Below are 18613 nucleotides of genomic sequence, written 5' to 3' on the forward strand. Positions count from 1 at the left end.
GTGTTTTATCTGAACGCCACTATTCATTCATATTTTTACCTCGTTCTCAGTTAAGGAAGCAGAAGGAGATGAAGTTTTGCTATAGGCAAGATCTGACGATTCTGCTGCTGAAGCCCGATTTCGCTTCTTCAGGGGTTTACATGCATCTGAAAGACCTGTCATTGCGGCAAAATAATTTGTTTACAAGGTGAACTTGGAATTCTAACGCATTTTCTTAATTCTGTAGATAACCTCCCCTCAAGTGTGTGGGAACCTTTTACACTGGACTTTTTAAACTACCGCAGTACTGAACTGTAGAGCACTTTCAAAAGGCACTAATAGTTAAGAAACACTTCAGTTAAACAAGTCTGCACATTTGTCACTTGTTAATTAATTTGTATTCTATGGAACGTGGAGCAGCATGTATTGGATTTTCCTCAATTTGTCAATTAAGTAGAAACTGGGGTTTAAAAAATACTAGCAAATTTCAATGATAAAATAGTTTCAAAAACAACCTCATGGTGGGAGTAGTTATAATGAAACATGCCACACTACAACACCCAGATTTCTTTTTTAAGCAACAATCCTATACATTCTTACCTTGAAGCATGTTCCATGAGCACAATGGGGCTTACTTCTGAGCTCACATATCTAGGATTGCACTGTCATGGAAGTGTATCTAGACCAATAGCTTTTAGAGACTGGTTCTCTACCTCCCAGGGACGCGGGTGGCACTGTGGGTTAAACCACAGAGCCTAGGACTTGCCGATCAGAAGGTCAGCGGTTCGAATCCCCGCGACGGGGTGAGCTCCCATTGCTCAGTCCCTGCCCCTGCCAACCTAGTAGTCTGAAAGCACATCAAAGTGCAAGTAGATAAATAGGTACCACTCTGGCGGGAAGGTAAATGGCATTTCTGTGTGCTGCTCTGGTTCGCCAGAAGCGGCTTAGTCATGCTGGCCACATGACCCGGAAGCTGTACGCCGGCTCCCTCGGCCAATAAAACGAGCTGAGTGCCAGAACCCCAGAGTAGGCCACAAGTGGACCTAATGGTCAGGGGTCCCTTTACCTTTACCTCTCTACCTCCCACTCCTCATCACTGCTCTGTCGAACTAAATCTACCAAAACAGCATGGAAAAACGCAATGCTAATTGAATGACAAAGATCTGAATTTGAATTCTAAGAACTGCAAGCAGAACAGAGGTTTCCGGTCTCGTATAAGCTGTTTCAGAGGGCCAGGGGGTCTTCCAACACGATGTCTGGTGTGTTGTGGCACTGTAGATGCAAGGGGCTAAATGGGCAGTAAGATCCCACTTTGTGCAAACACAACTGGTCTCTGTTCATTGCCAAGTGCGCCACCAGGTCCAAGCCAAAGAATCCTGTGGCATGTTAAAAACTAGCCCATAGAATGACTGAGGGGTGGGGTTCACTGCACTCTACTTTACAAGGTATGTCTAATGAATCCCATTCTTCACAATATTAGAAGAAGATATGGGCCAACAACAGCAATACAGGAAAACAACAACTCATGCCAGCATTCAAACAAAGCCACACTTTTTCATCAAACTAGGGAGTTGGCAATCTTCAACAACTGGAATTTATAAGAATTTAATTAAAAATGTTACATCAAAGCTTGTTCTGACCACATTACCTGACTGGTTCTTTTGTGAAGAAGAGGTTTCTGTGACTTTAGCTGAGTTTGTTTTTGCTGTTTTGTCATTGCTTGTCTCCCTCTGTTACAAAATAAAAATAAAAATGAAATGAAAAAATAAAAAACCTAATCTGGATAAATGTGGACATTACCAGGGAAATGTCTTTGTAATACAAAACTACAGAAGATACTACAAAGGTAAAAAAACCCACATCCATCTCATTTATATGGAATCTCTTGAAGGTGAGAAACTATCAATCACAACAATCATTTATTAGTATTATTAAAGGTTAAACACAAACCTGTTGCAGGCATTGTCTATCCAGAACTCAATATTTTTGTAATCATAAATCTGACTGGTGCTTATATCAAGGGTTTCTATAATGAATTTTAGAAGGTGCTAAACTGTGTTTTGACTAAGTCAAGTTGATAAAAGTATAAAATGTTCCATTTATGCTTGAAATTACATTGTGTTCACTAAGTTAAGGCCACCCAATTCTATTCTCAATGAAGACTGTTTTTTTAAAAAACCATGTTTTGATTTCATAAAAAAGGGAGAAAGTGAGTACTGTGGCAGAGACTGCATCACAAATAGGTGCTCACTTATTTCCAGTATATGGTTGCCAGATTTTGAAGAGCAAGAAAGAGGATGCTATGATGACTCCCATTTTAAATACGCCTACTGGTCATGTTCTGCGGATGCCTGATTATCGTCTTCCAGAGCAAATAATCTATTCCGAATTTAAAAATAGAAAGTGTAATGCTGGTGGTCAACAGAGGAGGTTTAAAGACTGTCTCAAGGCAATTTTTTTTAAAAAGTAGTATAAACACCCACAATTGGGAAACATTTGCCTGTGAGTGCTCCAACTGGAGAACAAGCAGCCTTTACCAAAGGTGTCATGGGCTTTGAAGACACTTGAACTCAGGATGCAAGGGGAAAACGTGCTAAGAGGAAGGCACGCTTGGCAAATCCACACTGTGATCAACTCCCGCCCAGAAACCTATGTCCCCACTGTGGAAGGACGTATGGATCCAGGATTGGCCTCCACAGTCACTTACAGACTCATTGTTAAAACAGAGTTTATGGAAGACAATCTTACTTGGCTACGAGTGATCGCCAAAGAAAGAACAGTAGAATCTGCGATATATTGCTGAGGGGGGCATGAGAAGAGAAGAATAAAGCAAGTCTTCAACCAGAATAAAAAAATTGCTTCCAGTAGCACCTTAGAGACCAACTAAGTTTCTTATTGGTATAAGCACATGAAAGCTCATACCAATAACAAACTTAGTTGGTCTCTAAATTTTTTTATTTTGTTTCGACTACGGCAGACCAACATGGCTACCTACCTGTAACTTCAACCATCAGTTACGTCTATGTCTCATCCAGAAAGTATAGCCAGAGACATTTTGGCAAATTTAAAAAAATCCACCCGGACATAAATTTTACCCCTGAGAAAGAGAATGTGTCCTGGAAAAAGAGGACACATGGACACCCTAATCCAGTGTAAAGAACAGCACAAAACTGAAACCAAAGGAAAGAATTTCTCTCTCACACGCACCGACAGAAACACCAAGAAGTTGCAATGTTATCCATGATGCTGCACTACCAGGGACAGTATGATGTTCTTAATGTGGCCGATTACAGAGGCTGCTTCAGCCCATTCAAAGCCCTGGAGGGCTCCCTGCCTGCAGCTGCACCATCTGTCAGCGAAGGCTAGGAAGCACTCAACCTGTACTTTCCCTTGCCACCCCCAAGTATGGCAAGCTCACAGCAACAGCTCCTGAAAGGGTTAGGGCTGGAGTTATTCCCTGGACAGGGGAGGAGCATGGAAAGACTGGTGGCTAAAAAATAAAAATAAAAAATGGGTTAAGCAAGGGGGCAAACGCCAGTTCGTTCTAGGCTTTCCTTCCTGCTGGGATTCTTGTGGAATGGAGCCCTTTAGCATTCTGAAGAGGCAGAGGCAGCTGGCCTCTTGGAAGCCAAAATACTTACAAACAAGGCTCTTAAGATTTGCGGGCTGTTTTCTCAACATTATGCAACAAATATCTGCAAGATCTTTTATATTGCTTTATTGGGCAAATCATAGACACAAGCTGCTGCTGCTGGAGCAAAGTGACCAACAGCATTTTTTTAAAGAAAGACAGTTGCACTTGTTGGAAAGGACAGGCTGGTGTTGAAAAGCTCCATATTCAAGAAAATGAGGGCTATCCATCAGTTCCTAAACCTTCTTCTCCCCTCTCAGTTGTTCAGAACGCTGTTAAACAGGAACAGAATCCTCAAATTCCAAACAAGCAGAACCCCAACACCCCCCCCCAAATTTGCACTCTAGAAAGATGTCTGAATCAAGCCTTAAATATACTAAGTTATAAGTTTATAGTCTAAAGGATTATTCCATGAATGATTAACGCTGAAATTCTGAGTACACATTCAGGTAAGAGTCTCATTTGTTTAAGATTAAGCTTTACTTACGTAAAGTGTAACTTAACCAACAGTTCTGCAAATTCTGGGCTACCTTGAGGAAGAACAACAAAGCCCACCTCATGCATATTTTCAATTTATGTGCAAATACCTCCATCATGAACAAGAACTGAGAAATTGCTGCACTCATAGAATCAAAGAGCAGAAAGTCAATGCACTCTAATCCAAACTGAGAAAACACCAGCCCCACAATCAAAAGGAGCCCACAGAAACCTACTTTATTGTATACTGATTTTTGATACTGAACTGCACAACACTAAAAGCAATTTTAAACATGCATGTCTTACCCTCAAAATTTGTTTTTAAAGGTTGTTATAAAATATATCCCTTGATCTATGTATTAAAGATGGCCACTGGTGTTCACATGACTGTAGTGTACAATTACATTTTGCATAGCAAAATATTTCAGAAAGTTGCCCTATTGCTCTGCACTGCACAAACTGGGATGCATTCAGAGAAGAGCAACAAAGATGGTCAGAGGTATGGAAAACAAAACATGAGACAGGCTTAAAAGATCTGGGTATGTTTAGCCTGGAGAAGACATTATTAAAAAACTGAAAGGCCATCACACAGAAAAGGGCAAAGATGCCTTCTCTTCTGCCAAATGGCAGGACTAGATCTAATGAGCTTAAGTTCCAGGAGAGCTAATTTTGGTTGAACATTATTAGCAAGTGAGCGTTTAAACCAAATGTGGAAATGGTGTGTGGTCTAGCTATGCTCGTTCTTTCTCACTTATTTATGTCCATCTTAATTCTGGAATTGAGGCCTATTAAAATTCAGCGTTTCTGCCCCTTTGCTCGTGGTGAAGGGTAGTTAGATATGCAAATATGTCTCAGATGGAAAGAGGATTAGTGCTCCGGGAATGCTGCGTTAAAAAAGCAGCGATGGCTCTCTAAAGCAGTGATATTCCTATATAGTGTTCCTGAGGAAAAGAGCCATGTGAGTTACTTGTTTTCCCAAATACAGTCCATTATTCCCCCCCCCCCCCCGGCTTCCTGACAACACCTCTCCCACTTACTTGGCAAAAAGTTCCAGAAAGAGTCACATTCAATGATGCATATGACATCCTAGAGGATGTATTCAAATACCCCCCAAACTTGTGTTCTAAATTCATTCTGAGTAACCACCTCATAGTTAATGCATTTGTTTGCAGTGAAGCAGAACACTACAGAAACTCTGAAAAACCGAAAGATATAATCAAGTCTGGCGCTATTATAATGTACCAAACAAGCCAACAATGTAGTTACCTTTAGGTAATTCTTCTTATCCATCCTGAGCCTTTTCCTAGGAAGTTCCTGAAGTTCAAAATCTTCTTTAGGTTTCCTTGTCCTCTTTATTGGTTTCCTTTTATTTCCATGTAAGTTACCTTGGAGCAGGGGGATGGGGGGAAACTTACATGAAAAAGATCTAAAGCTCATTTAGAAAGTATCTTGAACTCATCTAGTTTTCATCAGTTTTAATATGCTTTATTAACCCTTAAAAGCCTGGGGCTTGGAAGTCCTGTTTCTAAAACTAGTTTTACAGTACAAATCTTTCAGGGCTAAGCTTCTTATCAAAACACACCACATGGTTATTGTGCAAGTTAACATTCGTTTTCTTGTTTCAAGCAATTTACCAATGGACCCACACAATTTGAAGTCTTACTCTTGGTTTAAAATAATTTCTTCCAGGAATTAAGGTCTTATACAACAGAAGGCTTCAGTTACCCCTGTCTGTGAGATCACTAGCGCCATTTCTCCCACAATTTGGCAGACGGATAGCAATATAGGTAGCATGTGAATTTATTTTGTACGAAGGCCAAGAAAACCCCGTCTTAAATGTTCTGTCTCAATCAAAGCCTAGAAGAACAGATGCCATCAACACCCTGAATGTTTACATATGAGGGGAGATGAAGTAGTCAAATTCCATGTTACAGAGAGGTAGCTCCAAGACAAAAGGATCAGCAGCCAATCTATGTTTCAACAGCTCTGCTCTGGTGTAAAGACTTACTTTAAAAAAAGGCAAACTTCTTAGCAGTCTGAATCTATATGGAAAAAGTAATAGTAATGAACTTCATCTCAACTGCTTTCCCCATCTCAGCAGAAGTGCCTTGAGGAGCAGCTGCTTCATGTAACAGTCCGAACTTCAACTTCAGAACATAATATGATATCCTGTAACAAATGCTAATAAACTATTTTTTTTACAGCTAGATAATTGTCCAGGCATAATTCATGTCAATTAGGAAGCTTAAAAATACCACAGCCAGCAGTTATTATATACGCCAGTGCTTTCTGAACATAATATATTGGCATAATCTATACTGGCATACAATGGTGATCATTTGCAGACTGCTAAAAACATGCCCAGGCATGAAATACATATTGTATAGATATGAAATAAGCTATATTCATTTTGATTATTTTGTAGGACGAAGCTATCAGGAAGTTGAACAAAACTCAGCACTACAGCACTCAAGTATTTAATTCGGGAGCCATAAAAATTCTGAAGCCAAAGGAACACAACATCTGAGAGAAAAACGATGATTTGTGAGCAATTACATAAAAGGCAGACTTAAGAATTACTCATAATGAATTAATAGTACACAGCACAGATTTCAATTACTTCTGGATCTTGATCTCCTTTTAGGGGATTCTTGAAACACTTTACGCTTGGCCTCGCCCATATTCTTCTGTGATGAACCTTTAGAGATACAGAATGTTGTGCAGTGTTGTTTGTTTGTGTTTGTTTGTTTTAAAATAGACATCCATTATTTTACACATTAAGACAAAGCTGTTAACTTTCCCACAAGATGTTATTTCATACACAGATAACAAAACTGACTGCACTTTTTATACATTTTTTTCCAAAACTGACAAACCTGTCAAACACACCTTCATTCCACTCATTGCCCAAAGCAGCAACCTGATGGCTTAAATTTTCCGTAATAATCTAATGAAGTTAATATGCTAAATATTTATTACTTTATTACTACAGCTACTACTTTTACTGAGAAAGATCACTAATATAATTCCCTCCCTTCCTCCTTCAGGTTTATTCATTATTCCAAAGAACTTTTAGTACTATATCGGGATATTGAGTGAAGTGTTAATATCAACCAACCAACCAAAATGCCTTGCAGGCTGTGATGCTATTCTAGAAGACCAGCACAGTGCTCAATTGGTCATTTATAAATTGGAAACATGCATTTCTGATGTTTATGCATGTCCTCAGTTTCACTTATTATAAAGGGAAATAAAATTACAAATGACACTGTAATTTTAAGAAGTTTGATTATGTTTAATGATAACATTTAAATGCTAAGATTATTTCTCCTCATTTCCACCATTCTCACTTTGCTAACAGTGAGGCAGCTGCTTATAGACAGGAAGGGAATGAGAAACCAGCAATATCTAAACAGTAGTTTTACACAGAAAAACTCCGCAGAACAATGACCAAGAAATGCAGACATTATTGACTTTTATTGTAAAGACTGCATTCACGGCTATCATCACGACACACCAAAATTAGAAGTGGAGAACAGCAAAGTCTGCCCGCCCCCCTACAAGTCTCAAGCTGTGTGCTTAGGTTAACACCACCACATATATTAAACTTAGTTAGAGTATACTAGCACAGTTTTACGTTTACCAGTGTCTTCTTCAGATTTAGGAGAGGTCACTATGGCAAATTTTGTGTTATAGCGTGCTTTCTGTTTTTCACTAAGCATGTTCCACTGTGATTCCAGCAGCTCTTCAATTTCGTCACTTGAGGCATCTGGATGTTCAGCAATCACCTGAACAAACATAATACTTGTTCAAAGTAGGAATTAAGACATATACGTAGTTAAAACTAACACTCTGCATCTAAAAGTAATAAAGTAGAGATTAAGGTTCCTTTTCATACTGTGGGATCCAGAAGGCAAAATATTTATTTGTATGCGTTTATGTATGCTTATTAGCATAATTTAGTAATCTGAACTGGCTTTACATTAATTTGAACATTTTATTGTGCTTGATGTTATTTTTCCATTTGTGCACAAAGATTTTTGAGTTTATTTTATAAGGAAAAGTGGAGCATTTTTTCCTAAACAAGTAAATATGATCTGTAATTATGAAGTGGAAAACTTCTGATCTGGCACAGCATCTGTGATCCTTCAGGTGCTGTTAGACCCAAGTCCCATCTGTCTCAGCCAAAACAGTCAATGGTCAAGGAGGATGGGAGTTGTAGTCCAGCAACATGTGGAAGGCCACCATGGCCTGGGGTCAAGAAACTGAGCTATGAGTCAGGAAGTGTGAGTCCTGTCTCTGCCATGAATTCCCTGCTCTCTCACCCTTTCTTCATCGTCTCACAGAAGAACAGAGCAAAAAGCCACCTTCAACTTAGCCTTTTCTGGGCAATACTGCAGTTCATTCAGTCACTCAGGCAATTCCTCCTTGCTTGCCCTTGCTTACAGATTTTCGCCCTGTGCTTTATTTAATGCTGGGGGAATCACACTGCTAGGCCACCCTGCTGAGCAACTGCATGCTTGGTACCACTGCTGAGAGCACTTCAGTCAACCCATGAGTATGGGAGGGAGGGGTTGGCCCAGCAACTACAAGATCTGTGATGTTGCAGCAGGAAATGCTAACCCAGCCCAAGAACTGCCAACAGCTACATGCTCTGGGGCATTGCAGCTGACAGCAGCTTGCTCAGCACCCACAGTGGAGGAGCTAGGAGAGCTGTTCTCCATCACCCTGAGACTGGTGATGTACTAGCTCCTTCAGAAAGAGGGTAACTCCATCTAGAGCAGGACACATCCCACTCATCCGGTCTAGGTAACCACCCACAAATAGTTCCTCAGTTCTGTCTGGATTGAGCTTACGTTTATTGGCTTTCATCCAGTCCATTACTAAGGCAAGACACACCTGCTGCTACACCTGCAGCCATAAAGAACTAAAGCTGTGCAGTATCAGCATACTGCTGACAGCACACTCCAAAATGGCGAGTGATCCCATTCAGTGGTTTCATATACATTTTAAAGAGCATGGGGGATAAAATCAAACCCTGGCTTCTCAACACTGAAGGTTCCACAAGGTCGTACAAAACTCCCTAAGTGGTCGTCCAGTTAGCAAAGCAACGCCACCCACTCCCAACAGCCTCTCCACAAAAAAGCCATGGTCAATGGTATCAAAAGCAGTCAAAAAATCAACACACCAGAAAAAGGCAAGAGGACAACCAAGGCAGATAATTCTCCATTTTCTTCCAGGGTTTTGAACATGACACCAAGTGATTAACAAACCAGTAACCCCGCCCAGCAGTCAAAATAGCCCATGGAGGGTGAGCAAGTTCCCTCAGATAGAACCAGTTCCCCATCCCTGACATAAGCTTTGTGGACTATAATCCAGCTCATCAGAAGCCTGAAGTGTCAACCTAATTTGCAGGGGCACACATCATTTCATATAGGTATAATAAACCACCACTATATAGTTATTTAAAAGCAGAGTCCATACCATTCCATGAAGACATGGGATACATTTAAGGAAATATCAAACATCCAGGGTTGTCACCTTTTGTTTCAATATATGTTATCAAGATGGTCTGCTGGGGGGTTTCTTATGGAACATGCCAACTATTTTGTCAATTTAAGGGAGGATGAGGAACCTGCCTGCCTGTGGGGGGTGGGTGCCCAAATTTTACCTGTGAGGCAGTCCCCCTCCCTCCCCACCTACCCACCCACCCATCAGCTGACATCACTGCCCTGACTCTCACCATCAGATGAAACACTCCAAATCTCAACTCAGGAAATGCTGAAAGCTTTATTGATAAAATCAGCACACAGTCTCAGCATCAGCTCTAAGTATATGGTTCAATGATCCATAAGTAGGAGTTTTTGGATACACAGCTAGACATAAGCAAAGGCATCCCAACAATGGACTCGCCCCTCCCGCTCTGGTCCCAAGTGAGAAGACTCTGCTTGCAAGCGGGTGCTCCTGATGGGGAGGGGCATGTCTGCTGGGAGGGGCACTGGCGATGGGACCTGTGTTGAACTCTCCAGCTCTCACCACACCTCCAATTCAACCAGCTCCACCCATACTCCAGCTACCTATTCGGCTACCTGGGAACTTGGCTCTGAAGAGATGGAGAAGGAACTGGCCCAGTTCATGCTGCCTCCCCGAAATTGGCATCTGGCAACGGCAGTGCAAGACTCTCTTCTCTATCACTACCTGAACTTCCCCCCACTGTCAGCTGTGGGGTGTTCTTCCCCTTCCTAAGATCCTGCCATTCCCACTCCATCCCAGCTGAAACTACAGGACCCATGATGGCTGGGAGGACTGATGGGTGAGAGACAAGGAAAGGGACGTGTTTCTCTTTAGCAAAACTTTTCACATGGCATATCTGCATCTGCTGTCAAAAGGGGCATTTCCCTCACTGATTTGGGAGGGGGTTCTGTACAAATATACATGGAGTCCTCTGCTAAAACAATAGAGGGAAACCCCCTCTTTCAGCAGGGGATTCCGACGCATAGCCCCTCCCTGAATCAGGAAGGGGTGTGAATCAGAACTTCCTACTAAAATGATGCCCCCACCCCCATCATTTTAGCAGAGGATCCCATGCAAACCAACTGTGGTAGGGAGAGAGAAAACCAGTGTTCGAAACCCCCCCCATTGTTCTAGGAGCATTTTGCAATTTCATTAGTGCAAGAGGTTTCTGAGCTCTGGGTGCATCTACAATTTCAGATTAAAACTGCAGAGTGGAAGGAAAGGAGGACCTTTTTCTGCCTCCCCACTTCCAGTCCCTCTCTGAAGACTGGATAAGAGACCCTCTTAAGAATATTGGGGGGGGGGGGCAAGAGAAGGACTAGACCATGTGAAAAATGAACACAATATTTTAGCTGCTGTTCATTCATTTTTAACTTTGTAGTCTTCTTATAAAAAAGCATGCCTAGACATTCCATTGTTCCATCCATAATCTAGGTTCCTAGCTTTCATATCTCAGTTTCTAACACTGTCAGAAACTATTCAATTGTTCAAAATGTGAAAATAAAACGACCAAATTATAGATATTTAATCTAGTGAACAATTCTCGCGATAGACTGATTTTTGTTCTTTGATAGGTAAAAATCTACAGAACAAACGACAGTGATAATGGCCTGGTTTGTACTATGGTTGAAGATAGAGACGGTGAATCTCGGGCAAATGCAGCCCTTTAGTCTCCTCTATCCAGGCTTTGGGACTCTCTAGGCCACTACCCTTTGCCAGGCTACGCCCTTCACTGCCTTTACTTCACTCCCTCCTCAACTGCTGGAATGTGTACTTGAACTGTGATGCCTTTTGCTTGTGTGGAGACAAGAGGATGGAGGAATGGAGAGGGGGTTGAAACGTCTGGCTTGTGTGTGGCTGGAATGCAACCTATTGTGCAAAAGGTGAAAGTCTGCCTACATTTGACTCTGGCCTCGCCCACTTTTGGATCTGGCTGCATCCACTCATGAAGATTCCAAAATGTTACCCACAAAGAAATGTGGTCCTATCACTGAAAAAGGTTCCCCTACTGTGAACAAACCAGGCCAGTCTGGCTTGCCTAATCATCCAAACCTGGGCTTGTAGTTTGTTTCTCTCTAAACCAACCATAAATGGTGAGGTCTTTTTCAGACTTGCCACACCTTGTCATGATAGCCAAAAGCAGACAAAAGCTGCAGCTAATCGTAAATATTTTGTAACAAGCCAACTTCAAGCCACTGATTATGAAGGTGGCTTGCGCCAGCTTTCCACAATTAAGATTAACCACAGTTCAGGGTTTGGGTGACACACTAAACTGTGATTAATCAAAAACAAAAGTGGAAGTTCTTTGCAACTGCGCCAAGCTCTTTTAACAGCTGTACTCATGTTGCCTCAGATACCTTTGGCCTTTGCCTGGAAAATTTTGGTGTATGTTTCACTTACTAAAATACCACTAAAAGGTGCTCATTTTCAATTTATCTCTTCATCGCCAGGAGTACTCTGTTACCAAGACCACTGTTTCTATACACACAAACGTAAGATTCAAGCACATATTCCCCTTTCCCTCAAAGCATCTGCCAAGGTAATGATTGAGGCTGCAAAATACACACAGGGCTTAACCTTTCATCCATGCTGTTTTTCCAACCTAAATCTGCCCTCCAAACTGAGCTGCCCCACCAGAGAAAACCCAGAACTATCAATGTATTTAAAATAGGTGGAGGGGGGCAGGGAGGGAGACAGACAAGACAGACAGACAGACAGACACTGGGTCAGAGATGGACAACCCTTTAAGTTTGTATACAGAATAGTGGCTGAGGTGACGATGTGATCTGAACTGGTTTACATTATCTACCTTGACCACAACACTGAAGAAATGTTCGCAGTTCCACCCTCAATAACCAAGACTTCTGTTTTGATTAAAAAGCCCATTTATGCAGGTAAGCCAATGCATAATGCTGCTTTGGGGATCAAATGCTTCTAGGCCATCACAAGTCACTCTCTCAATTTAAACTATTTCACATATTTGATGGCAGGAGAAAATAAGTTAACCCCGTGCATATGCTTGATCTCCTTTGAGGAAAGATGGTGTATATTAATAGGTTTCTGTATGCACACATGTGTGCATGCGTGTATATTTATGAGAGAACAGATAGAGTTCATGTATTAAGAGTGCTTGTGGCACCTCTGGGACATTATCACAAGGAAAACAGATATGCATATGAATTAAGCTTCGTAATACAAGTTCTGAAGGCAAATGCACAAACCTCATCTCTGTGCTTCTGACAAAAAACCAAGAACTGAGAAACTGCATCTCCCTTTCTGTTTCGTGGGGTGTACGCAACAACTTTTTTCCTAGCAACAGGAGACCCTGTGCTCCTTTTGGCTTCTCTGCCTTCAAGGACTTTTTCAGGGGTGATATTCTTAACTGGTTCAATGCCTTCGTCTGATTCATTCAATGCAAGCAGTTTTGCTCTCCTCCTCCTCTTGGTAGGAATATCAGATTCTTTCTTTGATTTCAAAGTCTGAGAAATGTCTTCATCTGTGTAAATTTTATCCATTTCCTCCAGAGACTTTACAACAAGACCTGCTTCTTTTGCCACTTGAGGATTGAGAAGAGGTCTTCCCCTAACATAAATGAAGGTGTACTTGACTTTTCGTTCCTCTGCTGTCAGGGACAATGCATCTTTTGCTTGCTTAACACCCATTTCCCACTGGGGGCGTAGTTTTCCTGAAACAGGTTTTAACATCTGCAGAGAAGCACACCAACAAAAGAGAATGAAATGAAACCCTTACCCGTAGGGATCATGAAAAATGTCAGTCTCCTATTAATATATTCAAATGGAGCTTTTACTCCCAAAATGTAAAAAATATATATGCTACTAAACAAGGGATGCTGAATTGTGCATGTTACAATGACTTGCAAAAAAATATGCCATGGCTGAAGCAGTAATACACCCAATAACAACATGACATAAGAAGTAACATGGCTGAGCTATGGCATTATGCTAAAACTGTAAATGTGACAACATGAGAAAGGGCCTTTTCTGTGGTGGCATCTGTAGAATGCCCTCGAGAGAGAGCCTCACCTCGTGTCATCATTACATATCTTTAGGAACCAGGTGAAAACAATCCTCTTTATTCTATGGCCTGTTATTATGATGTGTAAATTATGTTACTAATGTTGTATACCATCCTGGGATCTTTGGATAAATGACGTTATATAAATTGAATTAAATAAATAAATACACATGCATGCAGCGGCACATGTAAACATTCAAGCAGATAACTGAACAACTATGTTAATACATAACACATTAATATTTACCTTTATCTTCTCTGCTTTGGTAAGGGAATGCTTTGCACTTTCCTGGCACAATTGCTCAAATTGCTCTTCTCCTTTGAATGGTACAAGACTCTTCTCAAATACCCATGCTCGTTCTGGGGCATCTCCAAAGAATTGAACATGATATTGGCGAAAGCTCTTCTTTTGTCCTGAAAAAGGTAGCAGGCACACTTATATAATTATTTTGTCACCTAGAAATATTAATACAAACATACATACCGTAAATGTAAAAACACATTTAATGAAAAATGGAAAAAGGATTAAACTTTGTTTCTTTCAGGCTTTGATATCTTAATATATGAACTCTGTTATGTCACACACATGCAGAGAGAGAGAGGGAGTGTGTAGTTTGGAAATATAAATTAGTTTTAACTGGACAGTTTAAAGAAATAGGGCATTACTCAATGCAGTCCTTTGAAAAAGGCCTTGCAAATGTCAATAATATTACTAATCCCAAACAGTTAATTTTTTTCAGAAGCATTCAGTAGTGAGGGGCTAAAGATTGAAAAATAGCAACCGTGATACACACGAAGTTACAGCTTGGCCAAGACAATCTCACAGTGCAAACAGCTACGTAACTGGGTTCTGTTATACTATTGGGAGAACTTCCACCTACACTGGATCACAGGAAGGTGCAACGGCAAGGTTTATAGCAGGCATAGGCGAACTCGGCCCTCCAGATGTTATGGGACTACAATTCCCACCACCCCTGACCACTGTTAGCTAGGGATCACGAGAGTTGTAGTCCCAAAACATCTGGAAGGCTGAGTTTGAGGAAGCCTGCCTCAAGAGTAATAAATGATCAGTTCAATACACCACGATCAAAATATCTGTAATAATCTTATTCAAATTACAACACTATTCACATTTATTTTAGCTATTTTTCTAATACAAAGCTCAGTACAACTTGTAAAGCTTACATCTTCTTTGTGTATTTAAGCCAACAGAGACACATAAAATATCCCAGTTTACTGGTGGCTTTCCTTTTAGTTTTTGGGCCTAACATAGCAATAGCTGCAAATGCAAAACTACCAAAGACAGAGGACATACCATTTAGTTTTGTGAAGTTGTAAAGAAGAGGATCAGTTGAAATCATGCACGGCCACCAGGGATAGCCAGATACTTTGGACCATACCAAGTCTCCTACACTGTACTTCAATACATGAGTTTTGTCATCTTTTCCAAGTAGTAAAGAAGAATCTTCTTTAGCAGGAATCTTTTTAGAGAAAGAAAAAGGCAGACATTTACAAATTCTAGCAACTTGATCAAAGAAAAATATTTTCATATTTGAGTGCACAGGGAATGTAGAATGTTCCATAAATCGCGCTTAACTGGTAACAATACACTGTGTGTCTGGAGCATTGCAAATGAATGGTAACTTTAACTGGAATGTTCATGAAAACATTTAGCCATAAGAACTAAGTTTGGGCCACAGATCCACAGCTAAAGGGGTACAACTATCAGGGCACCCATCGTATTTTTTCAAGGCTATGAACTTTCTGTTATTTGGTAACAGGGAAAATATATTACTTCGAAATGAAGAGTGAACTCCAATTTTAAAGGAACAAGGGAGCCTCAGCTTCTCTGGAAGTAAAAGGAGTTGAAGCAACAGCTACCAAAAGCCACAACTGGTATCAATTGTTGCTTTAGAGCCCCTAGATATTACTGTTATTGGAATTTTCAGGAACACAAGTCTCAGTACCACTTCACACATGTGTCAAAAAGCATATACTTGCCATTTCATGTGCAGTGGGGAGCAATGGCTGAGTCCTGACTTTCTGACATATGCACCAACAAAATTCATATCTGCTGTACAGACACATGACGTTTTTAGGTACATGCATAAAATAGGTTGAGGATATATTATCAGTGCTTATGCGATTCAACCCTGTATTCATTTTACCAAATTGAGTTTCTAGCTCCAAGGCCGTTATCACAGTGTGTGTTTGTGGACCATTCTAGAAAGGTCAAGGAACTTTCTTTCTGGTCAGTCTTCCAGAAAAATTTCAAACACCACATGCAAAGGCTGCAAGGACTCTCAAGAAACCTTTGTCATTCAAGCTGTCAAGAGAATTAAATGGTAGCAAACAAACAATTTTTCCATATGCTGTACTGTATCAGAAAGCCAGTACTATTTAAAGCTAGTTTATACATCCAATAACATTAACTCATAAAGGTCCTCTTGCATTGTACTACTTGAGGCTGCAGGTGCACACATGGAGAGGAGCATACATGAAAGGTAAAGCACGAGTACCTTAAATTGGACTCTGAATAAAGTAGGTAGACGTATGATTTTTCCAAAATTGTTATAACATGGGCAGTCATGAATGTACCAGTCAAAATGCTGGAAGCTGTGTTATTCACTTACTGGACGTTCTGAGTCATCTTTAAGGAATGTCCCACATATAACACATTACAGTAATCCAACTAGGAGACTACCAGAGTGTGAATCATCGTGACTATCCATGTCCAGGAATGGCTGCAGTCACTACTAAAAGACCCTCTGAACCACATAGGACATTGACTATTTTAGATCAAGAAATACACGCAAACTTTATACCTGCCATTTCAGGGAGAGTACAACTTCACAGAAACCTGTTTAGAGTCTGATTGGCAGGTGGGTATGGGTTTCTGGTGGGAAATGTCATAGCTGGCCAAAAGTGGCCCACGGATTAGAAGTTATCTGTAGTAAGCACATGGAGGTCCTTATTGATCAGAGGTAAATGGACCCCTCTGCTACTTTACTAACATCTTGCAGGACTGCATATTGAAAGGACAACTTAGCTTCTAGCTGGCTTCCGATTATTACACCTACTTAAGGCAAAATAAATAACTCATAAAAGAAACAAACAATACTGACACTAAGTTTATTTCCCCTGGTCTCTTGCTGGGAAATTCATACACTTTGAGTCAAAGGTACTTGTCACCTAACTGTACAAATAACGACCCTAGAGAGCTATCCCTTCAATACAGCAAATACAACTTTTTTAAAAATTCAAGGGCAGCATAGGCAGAAGCCCAGCTGAGAAAAATTATCTCCTTCACATCCATGAAACATATTCTTTACGGATCATAAAATGCTATACCAAAGCTGCTTGGTATAGCCTTGTTACCTTTATAATTAATAACAAAGTGCTTCAGAATGAGTGTGTGAGAGAAGCTAGATTTATTTTGCATTCCGTTGCACAAAGTCTGAACAGCACAATGTCTCAGTAAAACAATCCATCTAAACATAGGTAGCTAAACCAAGATGGTTGGGGCTGAAGGGAATTTTAACTGGAGGGCACCATGTTGGCTAGCTACCCATGTAGGGCAGGAGATATAGAAGTATAATCAGCCGTACCAACAGGCTAAAAAATAGCTTTTATCCGTGGGCTGTTAGGCTGTTGAACGGAAAATAACATAGCACAATTGACTTGCAAGGGGGGGTGTTGTTCAATAAGCACAAAGAGTGGAATGAGATTGAGTTGGGGGGGGGGAAGAAGGCCCATTTAATTTCATTGTTCACAGGTTGTACAATGACAATAAAGGTATTATTATTGTTATTGTTTATGATGATGATGTTTTGGTGCATCAAAGTTAATACAAATAGTCCCTCTCCAATAGCCCCTCAACTGGAATTGTTTCATCATCATCAAAACGAAGATGAAAAATTTGTTTTCATAATATGATTCAAAACTGGACCTTAATGGTCCATTATCATTAATACATTATTAAAACTTCCCCTATTATTAGATTGTCTGTCTCAAGTTCACTCTAGGGAGCGACAGAGAAGGGAAAGGATGAAATGGACTCAAATGAGTGAAGCATGGGGATGCATGTCTATCTTCTCCAACTTCATTTGCTAAACTTATTAATAGACTCTGAAACTCAGAACCTTGTAGGAGCTATCAGCTGCTACCTGACTGATCAGTTAGGAAAAAACAGGTCAAACATTGGTAACTTTGGCTGACACGAGTTACCCAAAGAGCAGAGGTAGCAAATAAATCCTGTACCTTCTCATCAGAGGAACTAGATGTGTTTGATGCTAATGCCGCTTCAACAAAACCCTGTTCAAGTAAGGAATCATATTTGATGCTTCTTTTTCTATTTCTCCTTTCCTTATTTGCTGGCTTTTGCTCATTTTCCTCTGCCTGAGACACATCTATTCCATTGTCACCACAAATTGAAGATTCAAATAGGGGCTTTCCATTCATGTAGGTTTTAGTGATTTTCAGTTTAATCTCTGGAGAACCATTCTTGACAGGTGTAGTGTTAGGTGGAGTTGCAGGTTCTTTTATATCCTCAGACTCAAAGCGCAGCTTGGTGTCTTGTGTTGCCGATTCTCCATTAAACACACGAGAAGTGAGATCTTTCAGTTTGTCCGCAGGAATAAATGGGAGAGCATCGTGGCCATTATATTTCGGCATAACGTCCTCCTGTAGTGTAGCAGAAAGGTGTGTTTTGCCCAGGTAAACAGAACACTCACGATTCACTTCACAGTTCTGTGTTTTCCCTGTAGGATTTCCAAGGATCTCTGGCACTTGCTTCATTTTGATGTGGTTGACCCTTTTTTTGGCTAGAAGCAGAGAGCTACTTTTGAAATCCATTCAGTCAAAGGATTTCCAGTTTTGTACTGCTGCATTAAAACAGAAGAAAAAGAAAGGAAGAACCATTAGTATTAGAATATTTATTTATTTTGAATGCTGCTTTGGTGTATATTACTTAATATA

General features: G+C 40.5%; 1 protein-coding gene across 5 annotated transcripts in view; it reads right to left on the reverse strand.

Moving 5' to 3' along the window:
* The window catches only part of NSD2 (nuclear receptor binding SET domain protein 2), a 73758-nt gene that overhangs the window by 38522 nt on the left and 16623 nt on the right, over positions 1-18613 (reverse strand). For all 5 annotated transcript variants that reach the window (XR_013986397.1, XM_081005423.1, XM_081005421.1 and 2 more), the window contains 9 exons: positions 17897-18519; positions 14952-15117; positions 13884-14050; positions 12823-13305; positions 7731-7875; positions 6708-6785; positions 5354-5472; positions 1628-1709; positions 40-155 (listed from right to left, as the gene is read on the reverse strand). Coding sequence is in view for 4 of the 5 variants with exons in the window: in XM_081005423.1 (XP_080861549.1) it covers positions 40-155; positions 1628-1709; positions 5354-5472; positions 6708-6785; positions 7731-7875; positions 12823-13305; positions 13884-14050; positions 14952-15117; positions 17897-18490 (1950 nt within the window). In the remaining variant the exon portion in view is untranslated. The remainder of the gene's footprint in view (positions 1-39; positions 156-1627; positions 1710-5353; positions 5473-6707; positions 6786-7730; positions 7876-12822; positions 13306-13883; positions 14051-14951; positions 15118-17896; positions 18520-18613) is intronic.

This window comes from Podarcis pityusensis (assembly GCF_964106645.2).
Source record: "Podarcis pityusensis genome assembly, chromosome: 5".
Taxonomy (NCBI): Eukaryota; Metazoa; Chordata; class Lepidosauria; order Squamata; family Lacertidae; genus Podarcis; species Podarcis pityusensis.